The following is a 19,777-nucleotide window of genomic DNA, read 5'->3' as shown; positions in this document are numbered from 1 at the left end:
ATAGATTTGAAAACACTAAAAGCATTTGTTAAATATAAATTTGAAAATTCATTTTTCATTTTTATCCACTATATATTACCTCAAGTTAATGACAAAGAATTGTTACTGTTATCACATCCTCGCCGAGAATCAACCCGGGACCTTTGACTTTACGCACCAATGCTCTAACCAGTGTAGTGGATAAAAATTAAAAATGAATTTTCATATTAACATCTAATATTAAGTTATTAGTATTAAAAGTACTTGTTTCTGGTTTATTTGAAAATAAATGTGATGTAAAACGAATGTATAAGTTGGAGTTACACACATTTTGCCACATCTGATAATTTTGTGTCTTTTTCTGTTTAAGGAATTTTTTTAAATATATTTATTTATGGGTTGTTTTTTTTTCGTCATATATTTTTTCTTTCTTACAATAAATCGTTGAATTTCAACGAGCTGAAACAAAGAAGTCCTCCTGTTCAGCAATTTTGTGAATCACCTATAAGTAGAATTGCCATAATGTCAGCACGTTGCGAAATCCCTTGTGAGTAGGACGGCCAGCACCTTCACCATATTTTACTTGTATAATGATATTACTTGACGATGGTGTCACATATTAGCAAAGATAGAAAATAACGATGTATGTTAAATACATAATTTTTTAAACTAGTGAAAAATGACGCACTGAAATTTGTAAAACATAATTTACTTTTCATCTGATTGTATAACAAAATTACTTGCCAAAACGTTTAAATATTAGCAATCGAACAAAATAACTGTAGATGTTAAACATCAGAGGAAAAATAAAAATGTTACTCATTTTTTGAATTAGTGAAAAAAGACACTGAAATTTGTGAAACTTAATTTACTTTTCATCTGATTGTATAACAAAATTACATGTCAGAGCTTTTAAATATTAGCAATCGAACAAAATAACTGTAGATGTTAAACATCAGAGGAAAAATAAAAATGTTACTCATTTTTTGAATTAGTGAAAAAAGACACTGAAATTTGTGAAACTTAATTTACTTTTCATCTGATTGTATAACAAAATTACATGTCAGAGCTTTTAAATATTAGCAATCGAACAAAATAACTGTAGATGTTAAACATCAGAGGAAAAATAAAAATGTTACTCATTTTTTGAATTAGTGAAAAAAGACACTGAAATTTGTGAAACTTAATTTACTTTTCATCTGATTGTATAACAAAATTACATGTCAGAGCTTTTAAATATTAGCAATCGAACAAAATAACTGTAGATGTTAAACATCAGAGGAAAAATAAAAATGTTACTCATTTTTTGAATTAGTGAAAAAAGACACTGAAATTTGTGAAACTTAATTTACTTTTCATCTGATTGTATAACAAAATTACATGTCAGAGCTTTTAAATATTAGCAATCGAACAAAATAACTGTAGATGTTAAACATCAGAGGAAAAATAAAAATGTTACTCATTTTTTGAATTAGTGAAAAAAGACACTGAAATTTGTGAAACTTAATTTACTTTTCATCTGATTGTATAACAAAATTACATGTCAGAGCTTTTAAATATTAGCAATCGAACAAAATAACTGTAGATGTTAAACATCAGAGGAAAAATAAAAATGTTACTCATTTTTNTTCATCCTTGTTAAAAATAAAAAACAGTTTGTGCATTCTATTCTTTTATTTGTTTATATCCCCCCATTCCTTGTTAAAAATAAAAAACAGTTTGTGCATTCTATTCTTTTATTTGTTTATATCCCCCCATTCCCCTTGGCCCCCGCACCCACCCCTCTGTCCCCGCGCCCTCCCCTCTTCCCCCGCGGCCTCCCCTCTGCCCCCTTATCCGCCGCGCCCTCCCTTTACCCTCGCGCCCGCCCTCCACGCCCGCACACACTCATTCATACGTGCACCCACATACATACACCCTAATTCACTCATAACCCTAATTCACTCATACATACACGCACACACCCATTCAAAAGCACACGCACAAATACGCCCCATTCATCACTCTACGTTCACACCGCATACTCGTTCACGCACACATTCTCCACTACATTCATTTATCTTTCTCTCACACCCATTTTCACCCCTTTCTTACATTCACGCGCAGAGTTACACGCTTACTGTCTCGCATTCATTTACACCTTATCTCTCTCGCTCTCACACACACATTCAGTTACAACCCTCTCTTGCATCACTCTCATTCATTTTTACCCATTTTTTCCACTCATTTACACCCTGTCTCTCTCACACACTCTCATTTACATCCCTCTCTTGCAACTACGCTCATATTGCATTCAGAGTCACACCCTTACTACCTCGCATTCATTCACACCGTCTCTTTCTCCCTCGCATTCACTTATACCCTGTGTTTGCATTCACATACATTCGATCCCTTGCATACCTCCACTCTCTCCCCAAAGCAAGTCCCCTTTCCCAATGGTTTATTATTACATCGATATTAACATTAATATGTAAAAGTACTATTATGTGATAAATATTGGAATAAATAGTTCTATGCTNTAAAAACTTCGACACTTAGACACCCAAAAGGAAAGCATGAACTAAAATAATAAAAAATTGACCCATATTGGAAATTAATAATTTAGCTCAATAAACCCACTTTTTTACAGATTGTTATAAAAATTAAAATTCCCAGTAGAAAATGAAATTGTTCGGCACAGGCTCATAGGATGACCCTTTTTCTTCCCTTAAATGAAAGACAGCAAACTCAGGTTCCGATGAACTTATCCAAAATTCATCGCAGTATAGTCATCATCCAATCTAAATTAACCAAAAAACGATTCCAATAAATATAAAGGTTTTTGTGCACATTTATTTACTAATCAACTTACCATTCCACGTAGTTAGACTATTCCCTCTTCCTTGATAAGATGACATCATGTATTGGTACAAATATCTGAAATCAGCAAACAACTATTATGCAACAGCTTAGGGAAGGTTTGAAATTTTGGAACAACATTGAAATAACTTATCTCTCCTACTTTATCTCCGATTTAAATCTTAAAAGGAACATCAAAGTTTGGTTTCAATTTTCAAAAGTTGTACAAGCATAAAAAATGTCCACAAAAAAATCAATTTTCCTTTAGATATTGAGAGAAGGCCTGTTTAAATAGAATAGCATTTTAAAAACTCCAAATTGAAATTTCTAAATATATCTAATTCGTAATTATAAAATATATTACTGAAGAAAATTAAGTAAACTAAACAGATGAAACTTACTTTTAGTTTTTATTGCCTTACGTAATTATGCCAATGTTTAGCCTCAGGGTAGATTATAAAACCATAACGATAATTTTTCGAAATTGTAGAAATTGTAAAAGATAGACATGCTGATATTATTCACCTTTAGCCGCATTTAACTTACAGCAGATGGAAAATGGAAAAAACAGAGGTGTATGGATAGGTGATGATAGAAAAGTTAAGAAAATATAAATATTTAGGAAAATTTTATGGGTGAAAACAACAGAGATAAGGTGTGCCTATATAAGGATGTATCTTGGGGAGCATTTGGGGAAGAGGAGAAAAATTAATTAAAGGAAATTAGAATAGAATGATAATGCAGTAATTAGAAGTGCAGTATTTTACGGGGCAGAAATTTGAGGTTTAAACAAATATGGACAAGTAGAAAGCATTTACAAAAAAAATGTAAAGTGGTTATTACAAATAGATTAGAGCACCCCAGACCACATATTGAGGAAGGAAATAGAATATAGTAAAATAGACGAAGAAGCATTTAAAAGGGCTAGAAAATATGAGGAGGAAAATAGGGAGATTACAAGAGGGAGATATCAGAGAAAAATATTGGAGAAAGAGAATATTGAATATAGGAAAAAGAAAGGGAAGATGCACTAAAAGATTTAAAAATTAATCAAAAACAGTTAAATTAATGGGGATGAAAGGGTTGAAATGTAGGAAAAATGGTTAAAAAGAGATGTGAGGAAATTATAAGAGGGAAAAATAGCAGTGTTCAAATACGCGATAGGATTAAGATATTTGTTATGTGATGATTGGCAGGGTGATTTAATGTCAAGATATTTAGTACGAGGAAGAGAATGATTTCGTTGCTATCTTTCACAGATAAAGAAATACATAAACACGTATAAGAACGTTATAATACTGAAGTAAAATAATATTAAGTATTGTGGATGGAATAATTTTTAAATGNTAGTTTTTGGTTGGTGCCCTTTTAAATATGGAGAGCGATAAGCAGCATTTTCGACATATCTTACTGTTTTACTACAGAAAGGGTAAAAATGCTGTTCAAGCCAGAAAGAAAAATTGACTGATGTATGGAGAAGGAGTATTGACAACAGTACGCCAGTGCCAGAACTGGTTCGCTAAATTTCGATCCGGCAATTTTGATGTCGAAGATGCATCACGTTCGACACTGCTATCAAATTAAATAATGAAATAAACGGGGTTTTCGAACGTTTAACTTTTATACTGTATACAGGGTGTCTAACAATTTTCCAATGAATAAATAATAGAAGCTACGTTTGCTTTTCGAAAAGCTATGTTAAATGAAGAAGAAAAATAGCAGACTTCAAATACGCGATAGGATTGCGATATTTGTTATGGGATGATTGGCAGGGTGATTTAATGCCAAGATATTTAGTACGAGGAAGAGAATGATTTCGTTGCTATCTTTCACAGATAACGAAATACACAAACACGTATAAGAACGTTATAATACTGAAGTAAAATAATATTAAGTATTGTGGATGGAATAATTTTTAAATGCCAACATTTGTACAGCTACATTCAACGTAAATTGAACGGCTGGAAAATTTCCTTAAAGATCTGAATAAAGAAGAATTAGTTTAATTTATCCAATACATATTTATTATCAGTACTAAATAATGGTAAACCAGTAAAAGATCAATAAATGATTGACAAAATACGGAAATGTACATTTGACTGGTCGATAAGTCTCATGATACTTATACATTTATCTTTTTATATTTTCATAAGCGAAACTGAATTTCGGCTAGGTGAAACATTTAAAAATAAAATTAAAGTGGATAAAATGCGTAATACTAATGGTTTCACTAAAACAATGTCACGTNTAAAGTCAGCCTGACAATAAGAAATAAGTTAAGTATTATTTAAATCAAATGAAAAAACAAATTATGACAAAATCTAATTTTCAACATAAAAAATTAAAAAACCAAACACTAAGTTTTTACAAGTTTTAACAACAAGATTTGGACTAGAACGTGAAAGGTGGACGCCAAGTTACTGAGAAAAAGAAGACAGAGTTGAAAATATGCAGATAATGTAAATTGGAACCAGATATATTCGAACACGGTGCAAAAAAGTGGGAAATTGAAATGGAAGGAAAGGATGGTCTAAAAAGGATGAGAGAAATATTATGAATAAGGTGGAAAATAGCAGAAAAACGAGAAAGTAGGTAAATGTAAATGTAAATGCTCCTTATGTATATAAAACATATCTAATGTTTTTAATAAAGCTATCTATCTATCTACATTTCTAATTGTGAGTCTTATTTATAACGATATTGCTTTTTTACTCATACTATTTTACTATATGCTAAAAGTGAATAATAATAACATAGGTATCTTTAACAATCTTTACAACTTTGGCTATTACTTTTATAATTTATCCAGATGAAACCTTATCATTGTAGAGAAAAGCGTTGGCATCGTTGTGCAAAGAAAAAAGTTTTCACCCCTTGAGTTTGCTTAATTTTCTTCAATTAAAATTTATATGTCTAGTTCTACCTACTTATAAAACTATTTATGCTTCAACTTACCTTCATTCCTGATGGATCCTAACGTAGAACGTCTGTGAAATTCGAGACATGCATTTGAATACCTGGATGCGCTATGGAATTAATGGGAAAGCAATGTTTTGTTCCATGACTTAGCTTTTGTAAAGTTGTCCAATATTACCTCCTTTGTACTGATGAAGATATAAGAATCTTTAAAAAAAATTAAGTCAATTTTATATGTTTACTTATTACAAGTCCGTTATTTGAGGTGCAATATAATTCTCTGGCATTCTACAAAAATATATTAAGATTTCATAAAATACAACTGAAAAATAATTGTACCAGAATTAATTAAACCCCATAACAGCTAAATACAAACATTTGCAGAAATTATTAACGGTAAAATTCGTTCAATGATGTAGCTACCTAAAATATACTCCTATGGAATTTGAAAAATGACTCGCCATCAAAAATTTTTAAACAAAATTTGGAAAGTAAAATAGGCTAAATAACAAGTGAATCTTACATCAAGTGGTTTCATTTATTGTATCATAATTAATTAATTATTTTTCTAGATCATTAAAATAATGTAATAACTTACCATCAGAGTTTAGAATTATTTTTAAATGTTTAAACAAATTGTAAAATATATAATACAAATTATTTTAAAGTTAACACAATTCGCAGCAACGCTTTTACTATACTGAAACAGATGTGAGTAATTCGATGCGATAGCAATGTCTTTAGAAGGTTAAAGAACAAAGCATATCATGTATTCATAAACTTGTTACACATAAAAAAGACCTATAAAAAATTTTAACACTGCTATCGAATTAAATAATGAAATAAATAGGGTTTTCAAACGCTTAATTTTTATACTGTATACAGGGTATCTAACAATTTTCCAATGAATAAATAATAATCGAAGGAACGTTTGCTTTGCGAAAAGTTATGTTAAATGAAGAAAATGTAAAAGGATTTTCACGCTTTCATGAACTAATGAATAATTATTGTTTTTTCACACATATGTTTCGACAAAATCAGAAAACACCAGGGTCGATAATAGTATGAAAATGGCCCACAGAGAGTTTAGTTTTCTAAAAAACATTTTCTTGACAATTTTTCTCATATTCTTCTTTACACTTAGATGCTCCAATAATTTCAAACATATGTTTGTTAAACGCAATTATTTTAGTGGTCAAATTGATCGTTTTTGCCAATTTTCTATTTTCATTTTTATTGAAATATTTCTTCGTATTGAGCGAATCATTCAGATTCTGAAATACATATACAGGGTAGTCCATTAAGCGCGCTTTGCGAGAAGAAAAACGTTTCCAATAAAAAATGTCTCTGGTCAAATCTTCCATCTGCAGAAATTAATGTCTCTGGTCAAATCTTCCATCTGCAGAAATTAATTTCAGAGATGACGGACTTCCAGATGTACCAGAAGTATGCATCAGCTGCCTTATTTTAAATGAAACACCCTGTATATTATTACATTTTTGAATTCAGCATCGATTCTAGGTTGGAAATAGTGCCTGACCGACGGTCAAACATTAATTTTGCATCTGACGATGTCAAAGTGAAAAAGGCTTCCTATTTTAAAAAAATGAGTTATTGATGTTTGAAACATTTAAAGTTTGAAGATTACTAGTGTAATGATTTAAATAATGTGCTTTGAAAGAAATTTTTAGATGGAAAGCTAAGTGCGTTTCATGCTCTTTTTAGCAGCGACAGCCGCATCTTTTTAGCGAGTATAATTGCTGAAATATTAAAATTTTTGTAATGTATTACAAACGTCGAATTTTCTAGACATTACTAAATAACTCCAAAAAGATACCGCGCAGGCAAAAACTATGCTTAACAAAGTGGACATTAAAAACGATGCTGAATTTAAAAATATAATAATATACAAGGTGTTCCATTTAAAATAAGGCAGCTGATGTATACTTCCGGTATACCCATATAAGAAAAACATCACTAGCTCAATATGAAATACGTCAATAGTAACTAAAAACAAAGAAAATGACAAAACTGGCATAAATGAGCCATGTTGGCCACCAAAATAATTGGGTTTACGTACTGGGTTCATCCTAAATGTTATTAGTTAACAGAAACAATAAAAATAAAGTTTTTGATAAAAATTTTCTTTTAGAAAATTTAAAGTCACTGTTGGGGACATTCTTATATTTTTTAGATTTCGATTTATAAGTGATGAAAATAGCTAAGCAATTATTGTTACAATTAAGCATCGTAAAAAATCAAAGATATACTAATTCAACAATTTGATGATTGTAGCCCTTGCATGTTGAAACTCCATTTCAGAAGATACGCCATACAGAAAATAAAATAAAACTTCAAAAATAACTATTTTATTGTTATCGTCTACGACAACTATTTCAACATACAACTGCTTCTTCAGGTGGAAGAAATAATTTGTTGCAAATTTGATTGTTTTGTTTTCGGAAGTGTATTAATAAATTGTTTATAAACAACATAAAATTTATAAGACTACATTAGACACCATCCATCCAAAACAAAAAAAAAGAAATATTATTCTTTGAAAATTCATTTTTTAATTTTTTACCCACTATACGCTACCTCAAATTAATGAGGGAAAAATTGTTGGTTATTCCAGAACATTGGTGCGTAAAGCCAAAGGTCCCGGGTTCGATTCCCGGCGGGGGTGTGACAACAGCAACAATTTTTCCCTCATTAATTTGAAGTAGTGTGTAGTGGGTAAAAATTCAGAAATGAATTTTCAGAATAATATTTAATATTAAACTAACTCACTTCGAAAAGATGTATAAATTGTATGTATGTTTAACAAAAAAATATGCAAAAAAAGTATCATGATACTAACATCTTCCCAACACTCTGCATAAATACACTCTGTTTTCTCAATGAACCACTTAAATCATAACTACTTTTGTTAAAAAATATTTACCGGCTAAAAAGAAACGAATTATGGAATAGAACAGGTTGTAATTAATATATAAATCTCTCATACGATATTTATAGATATTATTTCTTTCTACTTTCAAAACGACTTTTTCAAATTTATTCTAATTTTGGTAACAAAAGGTAAAAAGAAGACGCCTACCTTTTACTTTGGAAATATCCTTTAGGATTAAGTGTTCAATCACTCACATTTTTACAGTAATTATTTTTTTTTATTGTAATTAAGATAAACGTAATGTAATTTAACGTATTAATATTAAAACTGATCCGTACGGTAAGTATAACAAAAGCAGTTACGAAGTTGATACAATCGCGCAAGACAGTTATTAAAGGACGATGATATCAGGCAACGAATACAGCCGAACACAAGGACAAATGAACCGATTTTTACGTTTTAGCCTTCCTCCTATTGTTGTTATACAGGATGCTCCAAAAAATAATAGTGTGTGGAAGAAGAAAGATCTGAAAGGACTTAAAACACTAACATGTAAAAAGGACATTTTTTTATCAAATAGAAAATAACGCAATAAATATTTATACATATTGATGTATAAGGGAGTGTTTTTGGCGATACTTGAATTCAACCTTTTTCCATCTTTCAATGCGACATTAACACTACCCTACAAAACCCGGCCTGTTATCCTTAAATGACATTTGTACAAAATATAAAAATTTGCAGAAAAATGTCACCTTTTTATGACATAAAAGAATAAATATCGATAAGTGCAACTTAGCATTACATGCGACGACAACAAAATAAAAATCGCATAATAAATACTGTATACAGGGTATCTAACAATTTTCCAATGAATAAATAATAGAAGCTACGTTTGTTTTGCGAAAAGTTATGTTAAATGAAGAAAATGCAAAAGGATTTCCATGCTTTCACGAACTTGTGAATAATTATTGTTTTTCCACACCGATGTTTCGACAAAAGCAGAAAACACCAGGGTCGATAACACTATGAAAATGGCCCACAGAGAGTTTAATTTCTAAAAAACATTTTCTTGACAATTTTTCTTATATTCTTCTTTGCACATACATGCTCCAATAATTTCAGACATATGTTTGTTAAACACAATTATTTTAGGGTCAAAGTTGCAGTAATTATAANCGATACGGTAATGGTAATAAATATATATATATGTATGTATAGTGCAGGCACTCATTAGTTGTTTTAATGAATTGACATAAAATGAAAATTAAAAAATGTTGCTATCACCTCTTATTATTCTCAGATTATACCATTAGATTATTCGTTCATTCATAAACTTACATAATTTTCCTCTGCATCATGGAAACCCTAAACAAACTGAAATCCAACATTCCCAGTAGTCAATTTTTATTTAACTTATTCCTTGAGTAAAAATTTACTATACTTTTGCGTTACCCGAAAGCAGAATTTTAAATTAATAACCATTCTGTTGAAAGTTACTTCAGAAACTGAAAGCCACACATACAGAAAGGCCACGATTTCGTTGCTATCTTTCACAGATAACGGAATACACAAACACGTATAAAAACGTTTAACATTGAAGTAAAATAATATTAAGTATTGTGGATGGAATAATCTTTAAATGCCAACATTTGTACAGTTACATTCAACGTAAATTGAACGGCTGAAAATTTTCCTTAAAGATGTGAATAAAGAAGAATTAGAATTTATCCAATGCATATTTTTTTTATCAGTAATAAATAGTGGTAAACCAGTAAAAGATCGGCAAATGATTGACTAATTGCGGAAATATACATTCGAGTGCTTGAAAAGTCTCATGATACTTTTACATTTACCTTTTCATATTTTCATAAGCGAAACTGAATTTCGGCTAGGTGAAACATTTAAAAATAAAATTAAAGTGAATAAAACGCATAATACTGATGGTTTCACTAAAACTGTTACGTTTTTCTCTTCACATCCAATGAAACTTTTTAATGAACTAAGTTTTCCATTTAATTTATATAAATTACAACATCACCTGTTGCTTCTGACAAAATAAGTGTTTTTGTATCCCTTTTTCTGAATCACAGTGATCCAGAAATTTGACCGATGTACTTTTTGTGTTTTTTTTTTTATATGTCAATATGAGAATTAATTAACGATTAAACTATAAATTTTACATATAACTGTACAAAACGTTACAAGAAGAGCTTCAAGAGACGTAACTTAAAATTACGGAAATCAGCATATACGAACATATTCACATACGTGTATACAAAGTAGACTAACTGTAAATTTACTGATCTATATATTAATTCTATTGCAAGTTGTAAGTTGGGTTGTCAATAGAAAAAATTTAAAGTGTCTATTTCCCGCTATGTATGCAATACGGACAACATCGCACCCTTCTATTCGATATTTAAATCCACTCATACCAAATTTTAGAACTACCTTAAAATTTTATAAAAACAGTTAAGAATAAAGTTATTTTTTAAAATCTTCTTAAAACGCTACTTTACAAAATACATACCTACTTGCTTTTGAAAAAAAATTATCGAAAAGTTCTTCAATAATAAATAATTATGTATGACCTAACCGAACTTTAAATTATTTATTACCAACTAGACAACTGCCCTATAATCACACAAGCAATTAACATCATTATTATTGATTTTATATTTAATTTAGTTTTGTTATTGAAAAATTAAATAGAGGTGTGGATTTATGTCGGTATAAACTTACCCTTTTCTCATTGGCACAGTAACTTCTTTTCTTAATGACCTAAAAAAGGCTAAACCATATACAAAAAAGTAATTTGGACAAAATAAATGATACTCCATTTCAAGTGTTGTTTAATTGGTTTATTTAATTCTTACTCTACGAATTATACACCGAGTACTTGAATTACACGCCTTGACAGTCACAGCAGAAAAAACTTAAAATTATCAGATATATAGCCAGTGAAACTTACTAACATTCATTCTTGTATTCTATCAAATCGTTTAATTTTTTATACAAATCACTCTCATTTTTATCGGCTGCTCAGTAAAAATATACTCTCTTGTCCAAAATCAAAAGGATTTTCGAGTTCCTTACGCAAGTTATAATATTTAAAATATCCTGATCACTTTTAGCGGCTGCTTCAAGAATACGCGCCTTATATTATAATAGTCATGTAAATTTATAAATAAATGTTTCGAAATGAATAAGTTTGGCAAACAATATTAATAATCGTACGTCACTTCGGTACTTTTTGAGTAATCAAATAATTTGTTATGTACACATTTCGGTAAAATCTCAAAAAATGACATTCATCGATATTATATCCATGCCTTGGGCTGCACAAAAGCACTGATCGAATTAAAGATTAGGCACTTACACAGTAGGTACATAAACACCAAACTACTAACGCAGTGAAATCAAGAGCTGTGCCAAATTGTTTTGGATTCAGAGGATTACGACAAAATCGCGCATCAACATCTTGCATGAAATAAGTACACTTTTTCTAAATTTATAAAAATGAATGAACATTTACTTCACCATCACAATCAATACCTTCACAATTACGTTTCCAAAATTTTACTGACAATGAGCTAATCGAATTTAATTTACAAAATTCGTGCAAAATCCCATTTACCAAATATATAACAAACGTCCATTTTCAGTCTTGTAAATCGCACCACTAAGTATTTTTTATGCAATGATGTTGTTGAGGTAGCCGTTTATTAATTTAATGAATTAGCTAATAAAATAAAAAAACCGATTACGCTATAGTAGTAGTGATGCGCCGTTTCTAAACCCTTCATGCTGCAGTAGTTGTACTAAGAGGGTTCTGAACCACTTAAGCATGTAAATATTACTTAGCAAGGGTGGGGGGATTCGATTTTTCTTATTTTTGCTTATAAGAGAGGAAAGGAAGCCATAAGATAACTAAAATAATTTACCATTTCAAGTATTCTAACGCTACGAATCAATTTGAATTAAATTAAAAATTGGCTACCTCTTGTTAATGATGTTGAAATTAAGATGAAGAGTGTGTGTGTAGAGATTAAATTTCGTTACAGAAATTACGTATTTAGTTATTTATAAGAATAATTTGTTTTTGAATTTGAAAACAATTTAATCATTAATTTTTCACTTCGAATTCAAAAGTTACTTCTTATACATTATCATTGGAGTAAGGAGGGAAGTCCATAATTTTTTTATTTTTTTCTTATAAAATGGGAGGGTGGAGAAGTAAAATAAAATATTTGGCCTACGTAACACGTTAACACTCTCTTATAGAAACTGGTGCACATGATAACTTGCGATTATGTTTCTTTTCCAAGTGATACTTTTGAGGCACCGAAAAACAATAAAATTGGATTTAAATGTTCGTTGTTCAACTTTTCATATCTTTTATTTGTTCTTTATTTTGAGCACTGTCAGTATAAAGATACGACTAATTAGGCAAACTTAGTGTATTTAACAATTATCAATTTCCCTAAATCGGCTCTTGTCACTGCATCATCGACAATATATACCGCGCAAGCTAATTTCAACCAACACGTTGTTATAATAGATTGGAAAAAATGTTTACATCCCTATGAGATCCGTCGAAAATGTTTTTCAGTTTCACTAAGGTAACAGGAAAGAGAGACAAGGGAGAAATTACTACAAGGTGTCGTCATTAATAAAGGAAGACGTACGCACACTAGAGCAGTCACTCTCATCATCACTAACAAACACAAACACACATGCACACATCATTGCTGTTGCAGAGCCTAACGCATGTGACTCCAGAACAACTCTTTTAGTTAAAGAGTAAATGTTTGTCAATTATTAAACTAGCACTTATTTACAAAAATAATTGCTAACTGGTTCGCTTCAACTGTAATAAAATGAAAAATCGGCCAAATTGGTCGGTATTACAGATTTAACACAGAAAGTACCGTACATTCTTCTTTCTAATAAAGTAACTTAAAACACACAGTTGCATTGGCTTCTTGTTTTCTACGTCTTCTTTTTCATTATAATATTTACAACGGTTCAAAATACCCGACAAATATTCACAAACTAAAAAAATGTCATTTTCTACACAGTACGATCACTTCTGTGCTTGAACAAAATCCGTTTCGAAACTGGAAGACTCGCTTTTTTTCCAGTTCAAATAGCTTAAATAAGGTAAAATATATAAAAATTAAATAATATCACATTGTTATGAACTCGACATTAAAAATAATTACGTGTAATAAACTGAGAAGAAAGCATATTAACTATCTGGAAGTAAATCAGTTACCCTCGTGTTTACAAGTAGTCGCAAATTTGTTCGAACACAGAAATCATACAAAGTCGTCACATTAAAGAACAGCCTTTTATTTTCAAAGTAAAAAAATTGAACTTGTGCGGCAACACTTGTCCTTTGGTTAAAAATCTAATACACAACATAAATGCCACTGATTGAACCCAAAAACTGACAAAAAAATAGAATCTATTGGATCCTTGCAACACGAACGTTTTATCGAAACCAATTGCAAATACACTTAAATTAAACAGTAAAATACAAAAAAAATATAATTAACGAAATATTCACAGTGTCTTCGTCGATATTTATATCACAAGCTCGTCAAGTGTAAACGTGAATGGTATATAAATGTTTGTGTTTATATATGAATGTGTGTGTATGTTTATGTGGTGCTAAGGCGCATTCTCAACGACGTACACAAAACAAATATGCACCTAAAATCCAAGTGTCAATCGCAGTCACTGAGAACAATTGTCAAGATTATCGGTTTTGCACACTCGTCACTAAAACAAACTGTACACGTGCGTACTACACTACGACATAACAAAGGAAGCCAATGCTAGAAGACAATATTTTTTCTTATTAATTTTGCTTATACTGGCGACAATAACAACACTTGACGAACTGTTTGTGAAACGGTGAGGGATAAAAACACCCATCGGAAGTCAGTTATTTTTTTTTTTGTTTTTGTATACGACATGATGCAAAGTCGATCGAAGAAGAACGTTGCTGCACTGCAGTCTTTCATCGAACACGTTGGGTTGGTTGCAATTTGCTTTATTTTGCTCATATGGGCATTATTATTATCTACGATCCCTATAGAGTAAATACGTCTGAAGAGGAAGAGGCAAATTCAGACTGGTCACTTTGTCCTCGATGTTCTGTTTACCGAGACACTGTCGTATCACGCGTCGACACAAATCAGTTAAAGGTAATGGTTCGGCTGAAACAAAAAAAGAAAAGCAAATTTTATACGTGTCCAAGAGTTAATAAAGATATTACTTACGATCAAGGCCCCCAATGTACTTCATGGTTATTTCACAATGACCCCAAACGGCACTAACTATAGGATACAATTTTCGGCCTTTCAAGCCCCTAAATGCTACTCCCAGGTACTGACCGTCGACCATGAAACTCAGCGTTCCCTCGTCCATATCCAAAATAACTAGGAATTTATCTGGCACGATGAATGTCTCGTCTGGTTTGAGTAATGACGGGTATGTTACTCCACCTGCGTTGTTCTTTGAATCGTGATATAATTTGTTTCGGCCTGCAAAACCAATAAGGACAAATTTCAATAAAAACGTATTCATCGAAACTAACAATTTTTTGTTTATACTATTTTCCAAAGACTTACCTAGGTCCCATCCCCAGGAGTTATCAGTACTACCAACGAGACTCTGATAACCCACGGAATGTAAAGGCGCATCTGCAGTGGCTACGCCTACGACCGCATGGGTACCACGTTGCCTTGTCGACCAGGATACCTCCCAAACATGGAGACCTTTGGTGAAGCCGGCTTTACCACGTATACAGTCGGTACTTTGCGCAACTGGGTGTCTATGGAAGGTCAGTTTGTCGTCTTCTTTGACGAAAATGTTGAGTGATCGATCCTGCGAGTTCCAACTGTACTTGAGTTGCGTTTCTCGCACAGCCGGTGGCATATCCAGTAGCATGTCCAGTCGGGCTGGACGCTGAAACTCCTACACATCAAACAAACGTTACACGAAATTGTCGGCGAGTATATAACAGTCCCGTATACTTTTACGGTATCAGAATCACAAAGGATATGTTCCGATAATGAGAATACGGCTTCCTCGAAGACACCTACTTCATAAATTTGATTATCTTTAATTTATACAGAAATATTGTTTCAAATTCTATGAGAAGATTGTTGAGGAACATATTCTGTGTAAAATTTAAATGAAATTTTTAATGTTATAACCTGGACCTCTCTACAAATTATTTCTTATCCTTAAGTTCCTAAGTAGTTGACAGATGACTTACTTGTGCGAGTTCTCTGGGAATGACCGGTTTGTAAGGGGCGGACGCGTCCCGACTGACGGATTTGACTCCTCCTGAAACCTTTTGGCCCATGCTCATTCCCCGGGCCCTGCGGCGGCCCGTTTTGCAAGGCACCACGGCGGCTTTGTACGCGCGCCGCACCTCGCACAGTCTTACACTTCCACCAACGCCGCCGCCGCCTCCGACGCTGCCGCCGATTGTGCCGCCGCCGGAACCCACTACGCTACCGGCGCCTCTCACTGTTGTGCTGCCGCTGCGAAACTCGCCTTTATATCTATTTCTATAACAAAATTACAAATTAACGTATTCATAATTAAAGAAAGATAGATTCTATCTACTTTGTATTAATTTTTAAGCAGTTACGTCTATATTATTTTGATGAACTTTACGTATGGTACGCATATCTCTGTCACATATTGTAGATCATGGAAAATAGTGTATAATATAGTATAAAATGGAGGTAATTTTATGTATCTGAGTATCTGAAAGAAGTCCTCCAAAAATAATGGTGCACATATTTAATGGTGAATAAAGAGGTTCAATGGTGGAAGGAGAAGACGTTTTAAGAACTGAAGAAATTTCAACAAGAACATCTTCAACATTTATTTTGATATTTATTTGATATACAAACAGGACGCATAAAATACAAATGCTGTATCCAAGTACAGGTACGATCTAACAGCCCTTAGTAAACGAAGTCTAAGGACTAATCATACTCTCGCGCGATACACCGTTCAGAACTTCAGGTATGGATTTTCACACCTTCTTCGCATTTAGCATCTAGCATTTCGCTACCGCTACCGTTACAATCCATCTGTTTCATCAAACCTAGAACCGACGCTCCCTTATATGTGTTTTCACCACAAAAACTTAACCTACACAAACAAGTTGAATGACTATTTATGAGAACTCATAACAATTTATAATCAGTAATGTAGCAATTTGTTGTGCTCTTCAGAAATATACTTTTACTTCAAATCACTTCAAATTTTCAATATTATAGATACATATGATCTTCAATGATTCTGTCTTGTCAACCACCCCTAAAAACATTTTTAGCTTTCTAGACAAATTCCAAAACTTGGACAGAGGTACTTCTCCTCCTCGATAAAATTTCACGGAAATGTTTAGCAATTTTTGACGGAAAGAGACTAGCAATACATTTATTTGTTGATTAATTCAAATGGCACGTAACTACACATTCCAACTGAACGTCATTCTCATTACGAAAACCAATTGAATGAGTCATTTACGTTGACCAGCTGTTCAATCTTCATTGAGCGTGCCGCTCCAGCAAACGGTTGCAATCTTTAGCATGGCTTAATTATTTTATTTTTATCATATTCCCCGCAAAATATTTACATGACCGAAACAGAGAAAGAGCTTGTGTAAACAAATATCAGTTTTTATCTCTTACGACATTTCAACTGTCAGAAACATCTACTGCCTATTATTTGGACAAGTAATTCAACGTACCATTCTTTTTGGCTGTTGCCCTTACTTTGTTTAACAATGGAGCTGGGCGCTAGGGCGTAAGGTAAAGTTAATGACTAACTGGGTCAATGACTTCCCTTCCCTCGGAAAACAGACGGTTGCATAAGTCGATACATGCAAGCGTTGTAGCGTAATTATACAAAAGAAATGGTCAGACACGTGTCAACTGCGTTGCCATATTGAAAGTGAAAACGAATATTCGACGCCCTTAAAAAATTAAAGGAAATAAATGCTAACATCCCACCATTACATTGAATTTTTGACGAAGGAGAAAAATAAAAGAGAATAAAATCCTAAGCACATATGTTGGCATTGCAAAACCTTATTAACAAAACAAAAGCGTTCCTATATGATTTCATTTGGTGATTTGACGTTCTTAATTTTCGGTTTGGCAACAATGCGTACGGAACGCACACCCCTCAGATTCATGGTCGCTGGGTCGATCGTAAGCGAGACTATGTCTCCCTTGACGCTTCGCGCAGCGGGTGACCAGACATTAGTGTATAAATATCAAGAGCGCATAGAAGGGTCTCCTCTTCTACATCAGCTGTTTTTTCTGATTGTTACCTCCCAGTGTAGCAGATAGAAGAAATTGTTGCTCCTATGTTCATCGATTGCCCTTTGGAAACATCTAAACATAATAATGTGCAACGCAAGTTCTTGTATTTCTATAAATGAACGACTTTAAAAAACAATAAATAATGATTCATATTTCGGGTTGTGACTACATGAATTATACAATACACCAACTTTTAAACATTAAAAATTATTAAGGTTATACGTAAGTTTTCACTTGCTTAGTACCTTTTCCGATTACCTACCCCTCCCTCTATGTTGATTTAACCAAAACCAAAACAATTCGCAGTTTTACTTTTTATCAGTAAAACAATACTGTTCATTAGATAAATGGGTTTACATTTGCATTGTTCGGCGTAAACAATACGAAAACGGTGGTCTTTTTCGATGGAGGTACAGTATCTTATTTATTATTTACACTTGTTTGTGTACTTGTACATATATCGATGTACATTCATAAAGTATAAAGTAACAAATTCAAACGTCAAATATCTCCTATGTTACCAATTACCATCAACCTTCTCATTACGTCACTATTCATTATAAATAATAAACAATTAATCATGTTGTGCATAATATTTACTACATTGCGTAAGCGGTTATAAATAAGGAAAAGGATAGTATTCTTGCCGAATGTCTAAACCTAATTCCAGTAAATTCAGAAGCGGCGGATGAAAGAATTTACATCCATTTAGAAAATACACTAACTATAACTACAAAAATAGCAACATCTCTTTAAAAACGATGCCACTTTAAAGCGCAGCATTGAACATTTTGTTTACGAACCTCCTTGCAAAATTAAATGTCAACTGAACTTACGTTTCTAATTTGTATTGACATTGACATTTACTACAGTACCTAACTATTACACAATACAATTAAAAAATATCTTCAGAATACTGAAATACATTACATTTACTTTTATGCCAGATACAACTCAGTATTTTTGTACTCGATAATAAAGCACAAAGATAATTGAAACTACGATTTTTTACAGTCTCGATCTACAGTACAAATCTAGCCTCCAAAAGGGATCCAATCTCAAAAGATTTTTTGTTACTCCGGTAAAAGTTAACTTTATGACACCCTTCTTGGAATTGGTTTCAAATATTGCAATGGTACCAACATAAATACACGATCACGTAACATTAGCATGTCCACCAAAAGGGAATGTTGGCAGCACTGCGACAGTTCGTCATTTTGAGGATTGAACTTCTGAGATGGCGTCACAAACTTAAATCCTTCGGTCATTTGGAAGTCGACAATTTTCAAAACTCTAGATAGACCACACTGCAAAAAAGTGTTCTGACGGTTTTAGAACGTTTTAATTTTGCAATGTTTTCATTTTAAAGTTTTACTTTCGAATGATATTAATTAATTATCACTGAATGTAAACAACCAGAAGCAAACATTTTAAAGAGAATGTCAAGAATCCGGACTAAAATGACTAACTGCTACAACGGTGAGAGTCTGTTCGTGAGAGAAACGACAGTTACTATCTGCGCTGCGGTTGGCACTATTGTAATACACGAACTCACACACACACACACACAAATGCTTTATAACTTGATGTACACATGTACACATATATCTATAAAGAGCACCACCTCAAGCCATTTCTGTAGCTGCTCAAGTTCATGGTCATCCAGAGACCGACAATCCAACCGGCTATGTGTGTATGCCTACTATGTATCTCGGCATCTGACTGGGACAAACATCTGACAGGAAAACACCACCGTAAAGGCAATTCACGTTCTCGCATGTCCTTG

At 32.4% G+C, this 19,777-nt stretch overlaps 1 protein-coding gene and 1 long non-coding RNA gene across 6 annotated transcripts in view; both read right to left on the bottom strand.

Moving 5' to 3' along the window:
* Window positions 1–2,727: 2,727 nt before the first annotated feature.
* LOC108742220 lies at window positions 2,728–9,076 on the bottom strand. Of its 2 annotated transcripts, none has more exons than XR_001938630.2 (4): window positions 8,834–9,076; window positions 5,773–5,940; window positions 2,831–2,895; window positions 2,728–2,759 (listed from the first exon to the last, which is right to left on the bottom strand). It is a non-coding gene; the product is annotated as an uncharacterized LOC108742220 (long non-coding RNA). The 2 variants fall into 2 exon arrangements; XR_003232370.1 differs by lacking the exon at window positions 8,834–9,076 and adding an exon at window positions 6,332–6,422.
* Window positions 9,077–11,475: 2,399 nt separating this feature from the next.
* Window positions 11,476–19,777, bottom strand: part of LOC108742192 (protein gustavus) — a 51,406-nt gene continuing 43,104 nt past the window's right edge. For 2 of the 4 annotated variants that reach the window (XM_018477264.1, XM_018477291.1), the window contains exons 2-5: window positions 15,921–16,218; window positions 15,271–15,616; window positions 14,920–15,192; window positions 11,476–14,856 (exon numbers count right to left, since the gene is read on the bottom strand). In XM_018477264.1, the coding sequence (XP_018332766.1) occupies window positions 14,717–14,856; window positions 14,920–15,192; window positions 15,271–15,616; window positions 15,921–16,218 (1,057 nt within the window). In that variant the 3' untranslated portion in view covers window positions 11,476–14,716. The remainder of the gene's footprint in view (window positions 14,857–14,919; window positions 15,193–15,270; window positions 15,617–15,920; window positions 16,219–19,777) is intronic. The other 2 variants (XM_018477274.1, XM_018477282.1) reach the window with 2 other exon arrangements.

Source organism: Agrilus planipennis, unplaced genomic scaffold (assembly GCF_000699045.2).
Source record: "Agrilus planipennis isolate EAB-ADULT unplaced genomic scaffold, Apla_2.0 scaffold3, whole genome shotgun sequence".
Classification (NCBI taxonomy): Eukaryota; Metazoa; Arthropoda; class Insecta; order Coleoptera; family Buprestidae; genus Agrilus; species Agrilus planipennis.
The sequence above is the reverse complement of the archived record's forward strand: the minus strand, read 5'-3'. Positions and strand labels throughout refer to the sequence as shown.